Below are 15,833 nucleotides of genomic sequence, written 5' to 3'. Positions count from 1 at the left end.
TTTTTGTTGAGAATATCGTTAGACGTGACTTATCTCTTTAGTACCACATGACGTGGATATCATTGTTACGACAGCGTTGTCCATCCATCGAACATACAATAAATCATCATTTTTATCCATGGCTGTTTCAAAGACCCGCATTATTTTTTTGCAAATAATTTTTTACTTTGTAAAGGACAGTCTTTTTGAATTATATTTTCACGAAACGTACCTATTGCTGAATATCGACAATATTTTAAAAACAAATGAAGATTTTTACCAGAAAATAAATTGTCCATGTATAGAGAGTAATTCAATTGCCTCTTTTCTGCGGGAATTTCATCTATAAGAACTAATAACGGACTTGCAGCTTTACCGAATAATTGTTCGTAGACAGTGTTAACTTTAGGGCTTTCGACTTGATAAAGTTCAAAATTTACTAAGTACCCATCTTTTGTGTTCAGACAGCATACTTTATATCCAAATCTAATCGGTTTCCCACGAATGAACTGCTTGCAACTATGTCGCCCAAAATATTTGACCATACTTTCATCGTAGGAAAGATGCTGTTCGGAAATAAAATTTTGAATACATTTTTTTTTTTGCATTTCCATCACTGGGCGTATTTTCCATGCTTTATCATTTTGATTGATATCAATATTATTAGCAAGATGCAAAAATCGATAAATCTGCAAAAACCTATTTCGTCTCATTGATTTAGATACAGCAACATTTTTCATATCATTTTTTGAATCCCAATAATGACGTTTCGAAGGCAAATTATTATATCCACTAACAAATAATATCGCAATAAAACAACGAATTTCTTATGCTGTTATGTTTGGATCCGGACAATTTAAAAATAATGCATACTGTCTAGTTTCTACAACTAAATGTTCAATAATTTCGGTATCAATGAAGTTTTCAAAAATGTCGGTAGCGGACATACTTTTATACCTGGAGTAATCTGGTTCGGGAAATGAAGCGGGTCTTTCAATGTCAAAATCTGCCCCTTTTTCCCAGCGAGGTATTTGTTTTGATTTTTTCCTAGCCTCTAATTATTTTTAATATTTTTCAGGTGTTAAAACCAATGTTTCAACAGAATGTATGTTGTCGGTTCTATGACTTGAAATTGAAGTAGAAGAAATTTCTATAGGTTGAACTAGTTCGTTACAAAAGTTACCTATTCTTTCATTGTTTCCTAATCGAATTTCAGCGTTTGCCGTCAATTGACGCGATGACAGATTATCAACCAAAGTATAAAAAAAGCGGGATTTATTAACAAAATAATATAGAAACGTCATTGTTCGAACTTGGATACATTTCCCACCATCAAACCGGCTATCAGTCCCCCTAAAGGTACGGTCTCCAAGGCGCGACACGTCGAGGCGACTAATGTTCGTAATCGGTCGCCGCGTCGAATGTGGTTTACTAAACGCGACTGCGACATGTCGCGAAAGTAAAATTATTGTTTTTGGTTAGTCAACAGTCATATTTTCAGTTCAGTTTCAAATCTGTTCAAGTGCGCAAGTATAATTTAAATTCATAAATTACAAACTATGGATAAATTAATTGTTAATAATAATAATATTTTAACTCTGCTATTGATGGATGAGGACGACGATGAGATTAGTTCATTTTCTTATTTGATGTCGAAAAAAAGAAAAACAACTGATGATATCTTTAAAAACCGTAAAACTGAAGGATGTTTTGAAATTTTAATCAATCGACATTTGATGAGCAATCAAGTTAAGTTTCTTGAATATTTCCGAATTAATTATGAATAATTCAATTTTTTATTATCTCTGGTGGAAGAAAAACTATATGTAGAACCTACCAATCGAGTTAAAAATCCAATATTGCCGGCAGAAAAATTAGCAGTGACATTAAGGTATTTATAATTTTTTTTTTATTTTTTGTATCGATATATCGAACTATCGAAGTAATAATTTTGAATTTTTTTCAATAGATATCTTGCCACTGGTGAGTCACTGAGATCATTATCATTTGCTTTTCGTATCAGTCACAACTATTTAAGCACAATAATAAAAAGCACACTAGCTGAATTGAGAATTAAATTGGTACCCATTTTTTTGCCCGATTCAAAAAATATAGATTTTACACAAAAATCAGCAGAATTTTCGTACAAGTGGAATTTCTCAAATTGCATTTTGACAATTGATGGGAAGCATGTCCTCATACGAAGTCCTAGTAATTTTGGGTCTTTATTTCATAATTATAAAGATTTTTATTCGATTGTACTTATGGCAATGGTGGACGCGAATTATAAATTTATTGTTGTTGACATTGGTTCCTTCGGAAAAGAAGGCGATAGTGGTATTTTCTTAAATTCAAATATGGGACAGAAAATTTTAAATGGGACATTTGGATTTCCAGAACAATGTCAACTTCCGGGATCAGATAAGGTAGCACCTTATGTAATCAGTCAGTGAAAATTTCGGATAAGGCACAGGAAGCTAATTTTCGTATCGCTCAATTGATAGCTCAAAAAAAAAATCTCATTTAATTTCCGAGAGTCTTATTATGCCAGCTTGTCGTATTATGGTAAAGACTATGTTAGGAGTCGAAGCAGAAAAAGAAATAATTAAAATACCATTATCTGATAGTAAAATTAGTCGTAGGATTATAAATATATCAGAGGATATTGAGGAACAGGTTATTGAAGTTATAAAAAGTGGAGAATTATTTGCCTTGCAAGTTGATGAATCAACAGACATAAGTGGGAAAGCTCAATTAATGGCATTTATTAGATTTATTGTAAATTCAAAAATAGTTGGTCAATTTTTTTGTTGTAAAGAATTATCTGGGACAACAACTGGTCGAGTTGTTTTTGATGTTATAAATAAATATTTTAAAAATTATGGTATATGGTGGACTTTTTGTGTAAGTATTTGTACAGATGGCGCCCCAATCAATGACAGGCTCTATTAAAGGTTTTATTACAATTGCCAAAAATCAAAATCCAATTATAAACACAACGCATTGTTTTTTACACAGGGAGGCATTAGTAGCAAAAAGTATTGTTAATGAATTACTTGATACTTGATCAAGTCGTAAAAATGGTGAATTTTACTAAAAGTAGACCTCAAAAAATTCGATTATTTTCTCAGTTATGTGAATTAATGGAATCTGACCACTACTATACATTGATTATTCATTCAAGAGGAAGAAGAACTTGCAGAATTAAAAAACGATCGCACTCATCAAATGAAATTTAATGAGCTCGAGCTAAGCCAATTTTGGATTTACACAAAAAAAGAATATCCGAACTTAACAAAATTGGCTCATTCCGTATTATTACCATTTTCGACATCATATTTGTGCGAGGTAGCTTTTTCTGCTTTGAAATTAAAAACAAAAAAAGGGAAAGATTAATTAATGTCGAAGAGGAGTTAAGAGTCGCCTTATCGAAGATTTCACCACAAATTGATACACTATGTAAGAAATATCAGTCACAAATTTCTCATTAAAATGCTGTTTTACATATGTTATATTTTCTTTGTTGTTTTATATATCGCTTGTTTGCTACAACATCGATATAACATGAAAAACATGATTTTACACAAAATTTATGTGAAAATTTTATTTACAATAAGATGATGATAAAATCATGTTTAATGTTTATATTGCTATAGAAATTTATTTTAATAGATGTGGAGTGTTGTCAGTAGCGGACTGGCCCGGTGTGCCACTATTCTATAGCACAGTGGGCCGGTACCAGCTTACTTATACGTTTTGGGTCACTAGCAAAGATATCTATAATTTGATATTTGTACTTTTTTTTTTATATTTTATAATAATATAATATAAATTATTATAATAATGGACGTTTTAAGCGCCGACGGTCGTTTCCCGTTAAATACTACACAATATAGTCGCATAGTACAAAATATTAAATTAATAATAAAGATATTAAAATTCAAAACAAATGAAAATATTCTGTTTCTGCGAACGTTATCGTCCTATCGGATATTATATCATAATTATTATATTCCAATATGCCATGGATAGCAACGTATTTACGTATCTATAAATAAATACAAAATATTGCAAGTTGTTTCTTGCAAAACATGTAGCGTGTGCGTACCGCGATGGCCGGTGTCGGTGTTTATTGGAATTAGGGAAGGTACTGCAACTGCCGGAACAATAAAATTACTAACTAAATTATTATTTGTATACTGTTCGGTCTGTTCGTTCCTTAGTTTTTAATTGTATTTCATTTATTTAATATTTTAAATCGTATTTACAATGGAAAAAAAAATTTTAAGGGTGGTGCAGAAAAAGCACGTTTAAAACGTGCAGCTTTATTAAAACAAGCTGCAGATAATCCCAAACAAATGAAATTATTTCATTTTTCTACGAATTTGTCGGTAAGTTCAAATTATTGTACTTAAATTATAAGGACTTAAATATTTAATAAATCCGTACTTAATTTGTTTAAATTATAAGGACTTAAATATTTAATAAATCCGTACTTAATTTGTTATTTATGTTTAAGTTGTGTGGTTGCATATTTTTCTTACAATTAATAATTTTAGTGTTGTTTTTTTTGTTCTAAATGATTTCCAAAAATCTTTAAACCTTTAAAACTTAGTAAGCCAGGTGCCCAGGTAAGTTAATATTGTAATACTTACATTATCTGGTACTGGTTAGTGGTTATTGGTAGACTACTGCTATGCTTTATTAGTTTCTTAACAATTTTAACAGGTTTAGAATACAGTACATTTTTTAATTACAAATAAGTAGTGCTATTTACTTTAGCTATAAGTAGAAATTGTGTTATTTATTTGTCACTATGTATAGTTCATATTTTGACAGTCAATATTTTTCATAATTAACTTTATTTTAAGCAATTAAATGCTGCTAATTATTATTATCTACTATTATTGCAAAATAAAATATAATAACATATTGATTTAAAATTAAGTATATTTCAACCTGCTATTATGCCTACTCGTGACTACCAGTGTAAACCTAATATTTAGTTGTAAGATTGTCTATAGTACATTTTTAATTTTTCTAATTATCAGACAGAAGATGGTAAAATTAATATATTTTCAAATACCAATACAAATAGTATTAATGACGAACAAGCAAGTACTATGAACAAGTTAATTTCAGTCAATACAACTACAAAGGAAACAAGTGTATCTGATATTACTGTTGTAAGAAATTATAAATACATTTAATACTTATCAATTTATCATACATTGTTTTAATTAAATATTTAATTGCATTCAGTAGAAGATAGTATATTAGTATATTAGCACAGATGAAACATGAAGTTAGTTTTATTTAATCTGTGATATAATTATTGACAACGGACAATCCTATTATAAGAACTTTTACTTATTGCTCATTTTAATTTTTTCATTTGATAGGTACCCATTAAATTTACATAGTAATTTTTTTTTTTTAGGAAAACAATGGTTATACCATAACATTTGATTTAAAATTTCCAAAAAATCCTAAAAATTTAACCTTGGCTCAAAAATTGGAGTTTGTTAATACAATTCACCCCTGTCAACCGAAGTCGATAGATAATGTAGCATGGTATCTTCATAGAATATATAATCGAACAGAACTCAAAGGTAATTTAATACCAAGGAAATGGTTAACTGTACAATGTGAAGGCAAAAATTATGTAAAAGCTGTTTATTGCACAATTTGTATGGTATTTAGTTCCTTAGCTAGTAACTTTTGTTCTGGTTGTACAAATTTCAAGAATATATATGCTACCATTGAAGCACATGAAAATAGTCAAGTCCATAGTTTAGCTGTGGAAGCATATATTCTAGCATCCAATAATTACAACATTGAATATTCTGTAAATAAAAATATGATGAACTTAAAAAAAAAAACAAGCACTTGAACGTATTCATGTTTTAGAGCAAGTTTTTGAAATTGTTAAGCTTTTGGGGAAACAAAATCTCCCTTATAGAGGTTCAGGTTCATCTGAATCTTTATATAATATTAACTGTGAGAATATTAACTATAATAGAGGAAACTTTTTAGAACTCTTAAAGTTTACAGCCAAGCGAGACTCAATTTTAAATGATTATTGGCTGTTGCAATTGAAAGTAGCAAAAAGCGCAAAGAAAATGTTTCTAATAATTCTAAAGGAAGAGGATCTTTATTAACAATGCAACTAACCATGCCAATTCGCAACCGTCTTGCATTGAGCAGTTTCCGCGAAACTTCTATTGAAAAAGACACCAGGGCCATTTGTGTGCCACCAAACCTTTTCCTGAGGCTGACCACTTTGATGGTGTCCCGCCCTGTGCTTACAGCATTCGCCAGCGCATGGTTAACTTCATCGGAACTAGTCCACTGGTCCAAGTCCTGAATTTCCACAAGGGCCCTCTGCTGGAGGGTTTTCACCTGGACGTCAGGTCCCGCTGACCTAGCGACCTCAGCGCGAACCGCTTCAATGTGTTCCTGGTCACCACGAACTTTTATGAGTAGGCCTCCAGTCTTGGCCTGACGTAAGCCCACAACACTGTCGCCCGTTATCGCCTGATTCACGCTCCCTCTTATCCTCTTAGCGAGCTCCGGAAATTGATCAGTACCAACGTTCACCAAAATAGCTGCCGGTCGCGCTCTGGCCCGCGATCGGTTGGCTGCGGGTTTGTCCGTCTTGTTCGTTTTCTCCTCTTTCGCACGAGTTATCTTGTTCTTCCCCTTCCTGACCACCTCTGTCCAGGAAGTGGTTGGAGAGCCCATAGACACACCGACATTCCCCGCCTTAAGAGCTTGTTCCGGGATCGACTTCTCAACGCCTCCTAGGTCCCACCAGCACGGAGACTGGGTTTCAGCCTCTGCCGTTGCAACCTTCCGCGCCACAGAGGACTCCGGTTGCACGTTAGGATCCATGGTAGTCTTCTTCGCAGTCTTCTCCTTCTTAACAAAATCGACCGTCGCGTTGAACGCCCTATTCACATGATCTCTGCCTTCACGGAGACCATGCACCACAGAAAGAAGCTCCTGGATCGCCATCTTGGCTGGCTCTGAGCCGAGCTTGTCCACGAGCGAGCCGAGTGCCGCAGATTTCGCGATCAGTAGCCTAAGGCCACCATCCTGGGTTCTCAGCTTCTTTCCCAGTGCATCCAGCGCTGTGTAGGCGTCGCCTGGCGCCGCTCGCTCTTCATTTCCGCCCGCAACATTCAGGTCAGCTCTAGTAATAGATAGAGTATCGGGGGCCTGGCTGGCCACCCCCGCACCCTCACGGTCGCAAGATGACGACCGTAGTGGGCCCGCTACGTTGGATCCGGCTTTGACCCCGGATCCACCCACTACTGCCGACCCCTGCGGTTCCGAGGCCCCTGGGGTGGTAACAATATTTCTGCTAGTGCTGTTTATATTGTGTTTACAGTTGTCTCTGCCATTTTAGCCCTACTGGCAGGGGGATTTATTTTCGGTGTTACCTTCACCTATGTCCGTTTGCAGGCGCTTGCAGGTGGACAAGCCTGTCCAACCAGTTAAGGTCAGACTCTATGGTTTGGTCTAAGTAAGACCGGGATCGCTTAGTAAGACTCAGTTAAGAGCCCGCAAACCTCCCCGCCACGTCAAGGTGGATCCCGTGGGGAGGAAATTCATAGGTACCTGCCATTTAGTAAACATGGATCAGTGGAACGGTTCACAACGCGCTATTGCCGTAAAGGCGTATTACAAAAATAGCGACAGTCTGACTGCCGCTCGTAGGGAATTCCGACGCCATTATAATTTGGAACGCAATGATCGTATTCCATCATGTAAAGCAATTAAAACTTGGGTTAATAACTTTAAGGGGACAAGTTCAGCTCTCAAAAAGAAACCACCGGGAGCTCAGCGAACTCAATAAACTCCTGAAAACATTGAAGCAGTTAGGACGTCATTTGAAAAAAGTCCACGATGTTCTGTAAGAAAACAAGCGGCAGCATTGGATCTCAGACGAACAACTGTCCGTCGAATTCTTCACAACGATTTGAACTTCCAACCTTACAAAATTCAAATTGTGCAAGAAGTGAAACCAACGGACTACATGGCAAGGCTTGAGTTCTGTGAAAAAATGAATGGCGACCCCACTTTTTTGACAGCCTGTTGATGTCGGACGAGGTCCATTTTCACATCAATGGATATGTAAACAAGCAAAATTGCAGGTATTGGGCATCTGAAAACCCTCGTGGTTTACATGAACGACCCTTACACAGTCCAAAAGTTACAGTATGGTGTAAACGCCTTATCAACGCATGGTGTAATTGGGCCTTACTTCTTTGAAGACGAAAAAGGGAATTCAACAACTGTAACATCAGCTCGATATGTTGCTATGCTTGAAAATTTTGTTGCAGAAAAGCTTGAAAATCTTCCTGGTCTTGTCAATCCGTGGTTTCAGCAAGTTGGAGCCACAGCTCATACTGCAAGACCATCAATGGCAGCCGTTCGACAGCTCTTTGGTAATTAAATCATCTCGCGGTTCGGCGACATTCAATGGCCCCCAAGGTCACTTGATTTGTCGGCATGTGACTTTTTCTTGTGGGACCATCTAAAAAACAAAGTGTACAACACTCAACCATCAACACTTCTTCAGTTGAAGAAAAGGATTCAAGAAGAAATTGCTTTAATTCACATGTATATGTTACAGAGAGTTATGCAAAACCTCCATACACGATTCCAGGAATGTATAAAGAGGAAAGGACACCATCTTACTGAGATTATTTTCCGAACTTGATATTTTAGTGTTTTGAACTTAAAATGGCATATTATGTACCCTATGTTTTTAATAATAAATATTTAAAAAAGTTTTTTAAACGTCTGTGAGAGCTATTTTAAATTTTTCCGTTTCTTAGACCCACCATGTATTTGTACTTTATCATGGTAGAGATTCGTTATAAAATATATAAATATTTGTTTTTCAACAAGATTTTAAAATCAAGGACATTATTTAATTAAAAATAATTATAATTGATAAATAATTTTAATGATAACACATTTTGCTGTGACTATGTGACTTAGATATGATGTTGGCAACATTTGTGTGATTGTATTGTTGAACAAAAATAATTTCACTGTTTAGGGATCACTTCTTAATCTATAAATAGTATTTGTTATATTTTTGAACCAATACGATTTTGTTTACACTTATTAGATTAAAGAGGTCATAGATGAACTTCCATGCAGCTTGGATTATACATGCATTGCATATCCCATATTGCATTGTATTTTGACTCGTGTTATTTTTGTCCATACCGTTGTCAGCCAACGTGTGGTTATTTATTATTTATTATAATATAATTTATATTATTTTATTATATAACTTTATAAAACGAACAAGACATTGAAAATCTTATTTATAACATTCCATATAACGATTTCCTTTTAACAAATAAAATTTCTGTTTTACATTTTCAACCACAGCAAATGAACTCGACAATGTAACATTTTTTGTTTGTAATTCTTTAATGACTTTAGTAAGAATTTCTAAATTACTTTTTATATAAGCCAAATCTGGTCTAAACCCGATTTTATAATGCACAGTTTTACTTTTTTAATGCTGTCTGCATTGTTCTCATCTAGACAACTTACTACATGACGAATTGTTCTAAAATGTTCACAATAATAAATTGCAGCATCTATCCAAGATCTCCAACGGGTAATAACTGGTTAAGGGGGTAATTTTACATAAGGAGCCTCAGATTTAAACATTTCAACACGATAAGGAGCTTTCGAAATATTTTTTTTATATTAGATATTAATTCGTCTACTGTACTAAATTGTCCACGAATTTATTCAGCGTTTCTATGAAGTCCATGAGCACAACAAGTTACGTGTATTATTTTTGTATAAATATTTTTTAAAACAGTTCCTGCCTTCACCATATAGGGAGCGGCATCAGATAAAAATAACAAGACATTATTATACTTAATATCACCAGGCCAAATAATGCCCATAGCTTTTTCAAACAGCTTGCAGATGGTTGAATGATTTGCTTTTTCTAGTTCTTCTGAATGTAGTAAAAACATACGCCCTGGACAATCGGGTCTTAGAATTCCAACTATAATATTGGCAATAAACCGGCCTTCTACGTCGCATGTCTCGTCAATCGATACCCAAATTTTATTTTCCCTTATTTCCATTTTCATTATATCCATATTAGTATAAAAAATATCATCAATATTACCCTTCTGTAATGTTGCTTCCATAGGAATATTTTTACCAGTATATTTCTCTAAAAATATTCGAAATGTATTGTTAGAAAGCTTGTTTAAGGGAATATTAGCAAATACCATTGCTTGACATAAATCCATATTAAAATCATATTTTGCTGAACTTTTGTTAGTTAGTATTTGCTATAACTTTCTCTGTTTTTGATCATCCTGACGTTTGACACTCTTTTGATGTTTATCAGTTTTCAAATTTTGGGATATATTATATTTTTTTTCAAATTAATTTTTATTTCACACATTTTACAATATAAGACACGCCCGTCTGTGGAAAAATTATCAGATCTAAATTCAGAAATGTATCTTTTTAGAGAAGCACAAGTTGATGTTTTTTCTTTTCCCATTCTAAATTAATTTAAATACTTGAATACAAACGATGACGAAAAATTTATAGAAACGAAAACAAGATGATGAATATCGGAAGTAACCGGGCATAAAACAACGATGAAAAAAATACGGTAATGAAAACAACGTGACGAACGTGAACGATAATCGACTACTAAAGTACTGAACTCAGATATCAAAACATCTGTATTTAACACACCTGTAACCCTCGAGATTATTATATTATTATTCTGTATTTACAATCTATTTTTAATATTTTCACAATTCGATTTATTTTTTATTATATTATTTTGTGTACGTTATCGTCGTGCGTCGACCGAAGATTCGGATCGACGACGTTGACAAATGACAATATAAACATTATAAACATTTTGACAAGAAATAAAATGAAAGTATCAACTCTCCCATCATAATAAACATGAACTCAATTATATCCAATTCTATTTTGAGCGTTGGAATATTTTTGTTAACCCAGCAACGATGCCGCCGACGATGACGGACTACGCAATAACATAGATAAAATAAAAATTATTTTTTATTTAAAATCTATCATAAATGCATTAACAACATTGTATGAAAACACATAATAAGTAGAAAAACTCGTCAAAAAAAGCAAAAATAAACAGAAAAACTGGAAATAAGCATCTTTTTGAAAAATTGTTAAAAAAAGCACTTTCAAATTTCATAATTGAACGTGTTGTAACATGACAAACACTTCCATAGCATTCTGCTACATTTTAAGTCAATCCATAAAAATAGGCAAATGCTTTAAGTCCCGAGCCCTGCAGTGATTATTTATCAAAATTAATTTCAAATTTAATTTCTCCGATTGATTTTTTTCGTTATTTTTTTGACGATAAATTAGTAGAACATATTTTAGAACAAACCAGAATTTTTCATGCACAGCAACATTCTATGAAAGAAATCAATATTTATAAAATTGATATTAAACAGTACTTGGGAGTAGTAATATAAATGTCAGTGGTAGTAGTATGTATTTGTATGTTCAGAGCACTTTTGGGCAGGGAGATTTTTAAAGTTTAAGGGGGAATATCCCCCTTGAGCTCATTTTCATCTCCGTGTAATTTTAAAAAACAGTGATTTTCAAAAACCATTATGTATGTTCAGAGCACTTTTGGGCAGGGAGATTTTTTAAGTTTAAGGGGGAATATCCAGCTTGAGCTCATTTTCGTCTCCGTGTAATTTAAAAAAAACAGATATTATTTTAAAACATATTCATGTTTTTTCACAAAAATTTAATTCCATGTAATACAAATTATAATAATTCTAAAAAACATTATATAGGATGCGATCTGGTTAAAATAAAAACAAAAATATATATATTTATTAATATATGTTAATTTATTTAGTATTTTTTTTTTAAATCTCAAAACATTATTACACGAGTTTTCTTACTTCTCTAGTAAAAGGTACATATTCTACAATGCGATCATGAATTAATAAACAATAAGCAGTTACACCTGTAAGAGATTCTGACGCTTCGATTTCCAATTGAACATCTACTGATGAAGCCGTAGCCGAATCATTTTGTTTTGAAGTATCAATAACTATAATTGGTGCATTTGATAGAAAAGTAGAAGGACTTAATATCGGGTTCCGAATACTTTTTTCATAGTACGATCCTTGAAACGATGTATACAAATCATATAATGAGGTGAAATTATTTTTTGCAAAATCTAAATTTAAATTATCATACGGATAAGCAATCGAGTTTAAAAAAACTTTAACGTTTGTTAAATTACAATGATCAAATACACTACAATCTTTTGTTAATACTTTTTTACGTCCCTTTTGAAATCCGATTATAATAAATCGAGGTTTTTCTAATTTTGAAGCAGTTTTCAGGTTCCATACAACTTTTTTAGTGGTTCCAAGTTCAAGGTATTCGAAAGTTTCAAAAGACCTGAACGGGATAAACAAACTTTTTTCTTTTTCTATAAGTTTTAATAATTTCAATCTTTCTTCATCATCAACAGTGATATGTGGTACCTTCCAAATTATTTTATTCAAAACGACTTTTCCAGAATTAGTAATACTTCCATCTTCATGTTCAACTCTTGTTAAAACATTCAGATCACTATGACTTCGAGTTAATATTAGTTCTAATCTAGAATTAACTAATATTTTTTTAAAGTCTTCGAACAAACCTAATCAATATTTCAGTGGAATGCAAGCACTAAATTCACCATTTGCGTTTGCGGGGTTTGTATTATTAACCTGCATTTTCATAACAGTTATAGTTATCTGGTGTACATGATAGATAACCTTTCAACGAGCTGGTAAATACCTAGTACTCGAGTACTATCTACTTCTATTCCATTGATTTCAAGTCGTATTTGTTCAAAGAGATATGAAAAACCGTTATTAGCAAGTTTTACTTCACTAGCTTCTGATATTTTACCTTCTAAAAAAATAAAACTCTCATGCAAATACGGATAAACATCTGTTTGCTGGATTGATATTCGTATTTCATCATTATTATTAAATGAAGTCGTATTAGGTGTATATGAATGATATTCAATTTTCGTAATTTTAGAATCTGTTTCAAACCTCGAACTTATATCCAAAATATCGCTTTCAGGCATTCTGTTTCAATTTATAGCCTAACGCCTTTAAAATGTTTTTATTTTTCACTGTCAATTTTTTAACTTTACTTGATGTTGACGGTAACACTTTAGTCGAATGACTAGCTAGTCTAACCTGAAGTAATGGGCTTATATTAAATTTTAATCCCATGTCAAGATCCGTAACGTTTAATATGTAGTACAATTATTAATGTCTCACAAAAATTATCGATTTCATTTAAATCTTGATCAACTAATTGAATAGTTATTGAATCAATATTTGTTTTGTTCAACTTATAATATATAAGGTTTGGTGGTGATTCAATTACCTTTGTTTCTATTTCTCCTCTCGGAAAAAACTCGTAAATTGAATGAGTTTGAACGTGATTACTGAATGATCCTTGAGCAATATTACACATCACTTTTATACAGTTAATTGTGTTTAAATTCACAGCTTTTTCCGAATGATAAATATTATAATAAGATCCATAATATTTTCGGTTTCTAAACCCTAATACAGAGCCTATACTGTTTGGATCCGTAAAGTTTAGTGTTCCGTTACATTTTATAACCGATCTAAAATCGATAGGATCAAGACTTACATCAAATGTTAAATCAATTTGATACTCATTATTGAAGTCTAAAATCGGTTGTTTAATTTTATTGTTAATATCTGTAATGTTATAATATCCTCTTGGGAAATTGAATGAAAAATAATAATCAAAAAACTCTATGTCTATCCTATTATTTGTTGAAATTATGTTTGGAAATGAATTGAACGTTTGTAAACATAATAAAGCTATTTCTGAGTCTTCATTAACGTTTAAAGACGGAAAATAATTTGTAGTCAATGTAGTATCATTCCCGGTTAAACTTAGAGTGATTGATTCATACATTGTAAAAATTTAAGACATAAATGTCCACAGTTAAATGAATTATAATTCTGATAATTTGAATAGTTATATATGATTTTGTTTCCTTTAAAATATTTTTGTAATTCAATTGGTGGAGGTAAATCACCAAAGCTGTCAAAGTATGTAACTTTATCCTTATTTTTATAAAACGCTACCCAATGACTTCCATCGCCTGAAGATATATCCAAGTTTAATATTCCACATTCAATTTTAAGCGGTTTTTTAGGTAAGTCGTCACGTGAAAAGATTCCACGGAAATGACTAATATTAAACTCTCCAACATATTTTATAATATCTTGAGATGAAAGTGGTCTATTAGGCAGCGTATTCATCAGTTTTTTTTTCTTAACCTATTATTCTTCAGATATAATCCACTACCTTTTTTTCTTTTTGAATTTTGTATTGCATTATACACACTAGCACTTCCAGACAGTAAACTACCAAGTGCTGATAATCCTGCAAAAATAGGTACTAAGGGAATCGCACCTCCTGTCTGACCCGGTATCAAAATCTGTCTTTTAACACTATAATTTTTCTTAACCTTGCTTCTTTTTTTCGCTGCTAATGAACTATTTTTTTTTCTGGCTTGTTTTTGTCTACTTTTATAACCCATCCCCATTTTTTGTTTAGCCTTCATCGCATTTGTTACCAAGTAAGCAACAATTTTCTCTTTTCGAGGAGTGTCTTTAGCTTTAAATCTTTCCCAAGAACGATTTTCTAACACTTTATCAGCTTTATGCCTTTCATCTAAATTTTTACTTTTCGCGTACACTAAGTCGTGATCGAGACAAGCGTTATCTAATGTGTTTATTCCTTTATCACCACGATCTATTCGCTTTTCTAATTTCGTACCAGGACCACAAAACTGATAACCAGGAATGTGAGCTTCAAACGGAAGACTATTTATAAGAGAGTTTATAAATCCTTTACCAGTTTTATCCGATTTCCACTTAAGAGTTAAACGCGTCATCAATAACTGATAATAAATTATAAATTCTAGAGTATTTATAAGAAAATGAATTTGATTGAACAGAAAGATAAACTAGATATTTTAAATGTTGATACTTAAGTAATAAAAAAATTGTCAAGACACGGTCCGTTATTACTCGACACTATACGTGCTATTATAGTTGGTCCTAGTGGTTCGGGTAAAACAAATATAATGTATAACCTAATCACACATGAAAACGGATTAAGATTTGAGAATATTTATTTATACTCTAAAACTTCTAATCAGGAAAAATATATTTTATAAAAAAAAATAATAGATGATATTTTTTTTTTTTTTTTTTTTTTTTTTAAGGCCTTTGAGACCATCTTGCCATAGAACAAATCCTTTCCCACTCTTCTCTATTCTCCGCTACTTCCTTCCAGTCCCTGTGATCATATTCCGCTCCGCCAGCACTTAGGAAATCTTTTTTTATTCCATCTTCCCAGCGTAGCCTTGGTCTACCCAGTGGTCTTTTTCTCTTTGGGTTTTCTAGGAGTACCCTTTGAACCATTGAATCTTGCTTCCTAACTGCGTGTCCTGCCCATTCCAACTTACTCCGTTTGATCTCGTTCATAATATTTGGTCTATTGAAAAACTCCGTCAGTTCTTGATTATGTCTTTTTCTCCATCCTTGAAGCTCTTGATCATATATAGGTCCATATATTTTACGAAGTACCTTCCTCTCAAAAACTGCTAATCTTTCCTCCTCAGTCTTTCGTAACGTCCAACATTGCGAACCATACATGACTATTGGTCGTATGATTGTCAAATACAGCTGAGTTTTAACCTCTTTTGACAT

General features: G+C 32.7%; 2 protein-coding genes and 1 pseudogene across 2 annotated transcripts; 1 reads left to right on the top strand and 2 right to left on the bottom strand.

The window, feature by feature from the left end:
* Nucleotides 1-259: 259 nt before the first annotated feature.
* Nucleotides 260-1,429, bottom strand: LOC112597090 (piggyBac transposable element-derived protein 3-like; the record flags this gene model as incomplete). Its single annotated transcript, XM_025343014.1, has 3 exons — nt 1,293-1,429; nt 853-1,026; nt 260-771 (listed from the first exon to the last, which is right to left on the bottom strand). Coding segments are annotated over exons 1-3 (823 nt in total), but the record flags the coding sequence as incomplete, so codon positions are not given.
* On the top strand, nt 1,428-2,432 carry LOC112597089. Its single transcript, XM_025343013.1, has 2 exons — nt 1,428-1,438; nt 1,949-2,432. The coding sequence occupies exons 1-2, from the start codon at nt 1,428-1,430 to the stop codon at nt 2,430-2,432; spliced, it is 495 nt and encodes a 164-aa protein (XP_025198798.1).
* A 6,890-nt stretch (nt 2,433-9,322) lies between these two features.
* LOC112597088 lies at nt 9,323-13,247 on the bottom strand (annotated as a pseudogene).
* Nucleotides 13,248-15,833: the final 2,586 nt, after the last annotated feature.

Source organism: Melanaphis sacchari, unplaced genomic scaffold (assembly GCF_002803265.2).
Source record: "Melanaphis sacchari strain LSU unplaced genomic scaffold, SCAv2.0 Contig371_pilon_pilon, whole genome shotgun sequence".
NCBI lineage: Eukaryota > Metazoa > Arthropoda > Insecta > Hemiptera > Aphididae > Melanaphis > Melanaphis sacchari.
Note: the sequence above shows the minus strand (reverse complement) of the source record. Positions and strands in the feature narration are given on the sequence as shown.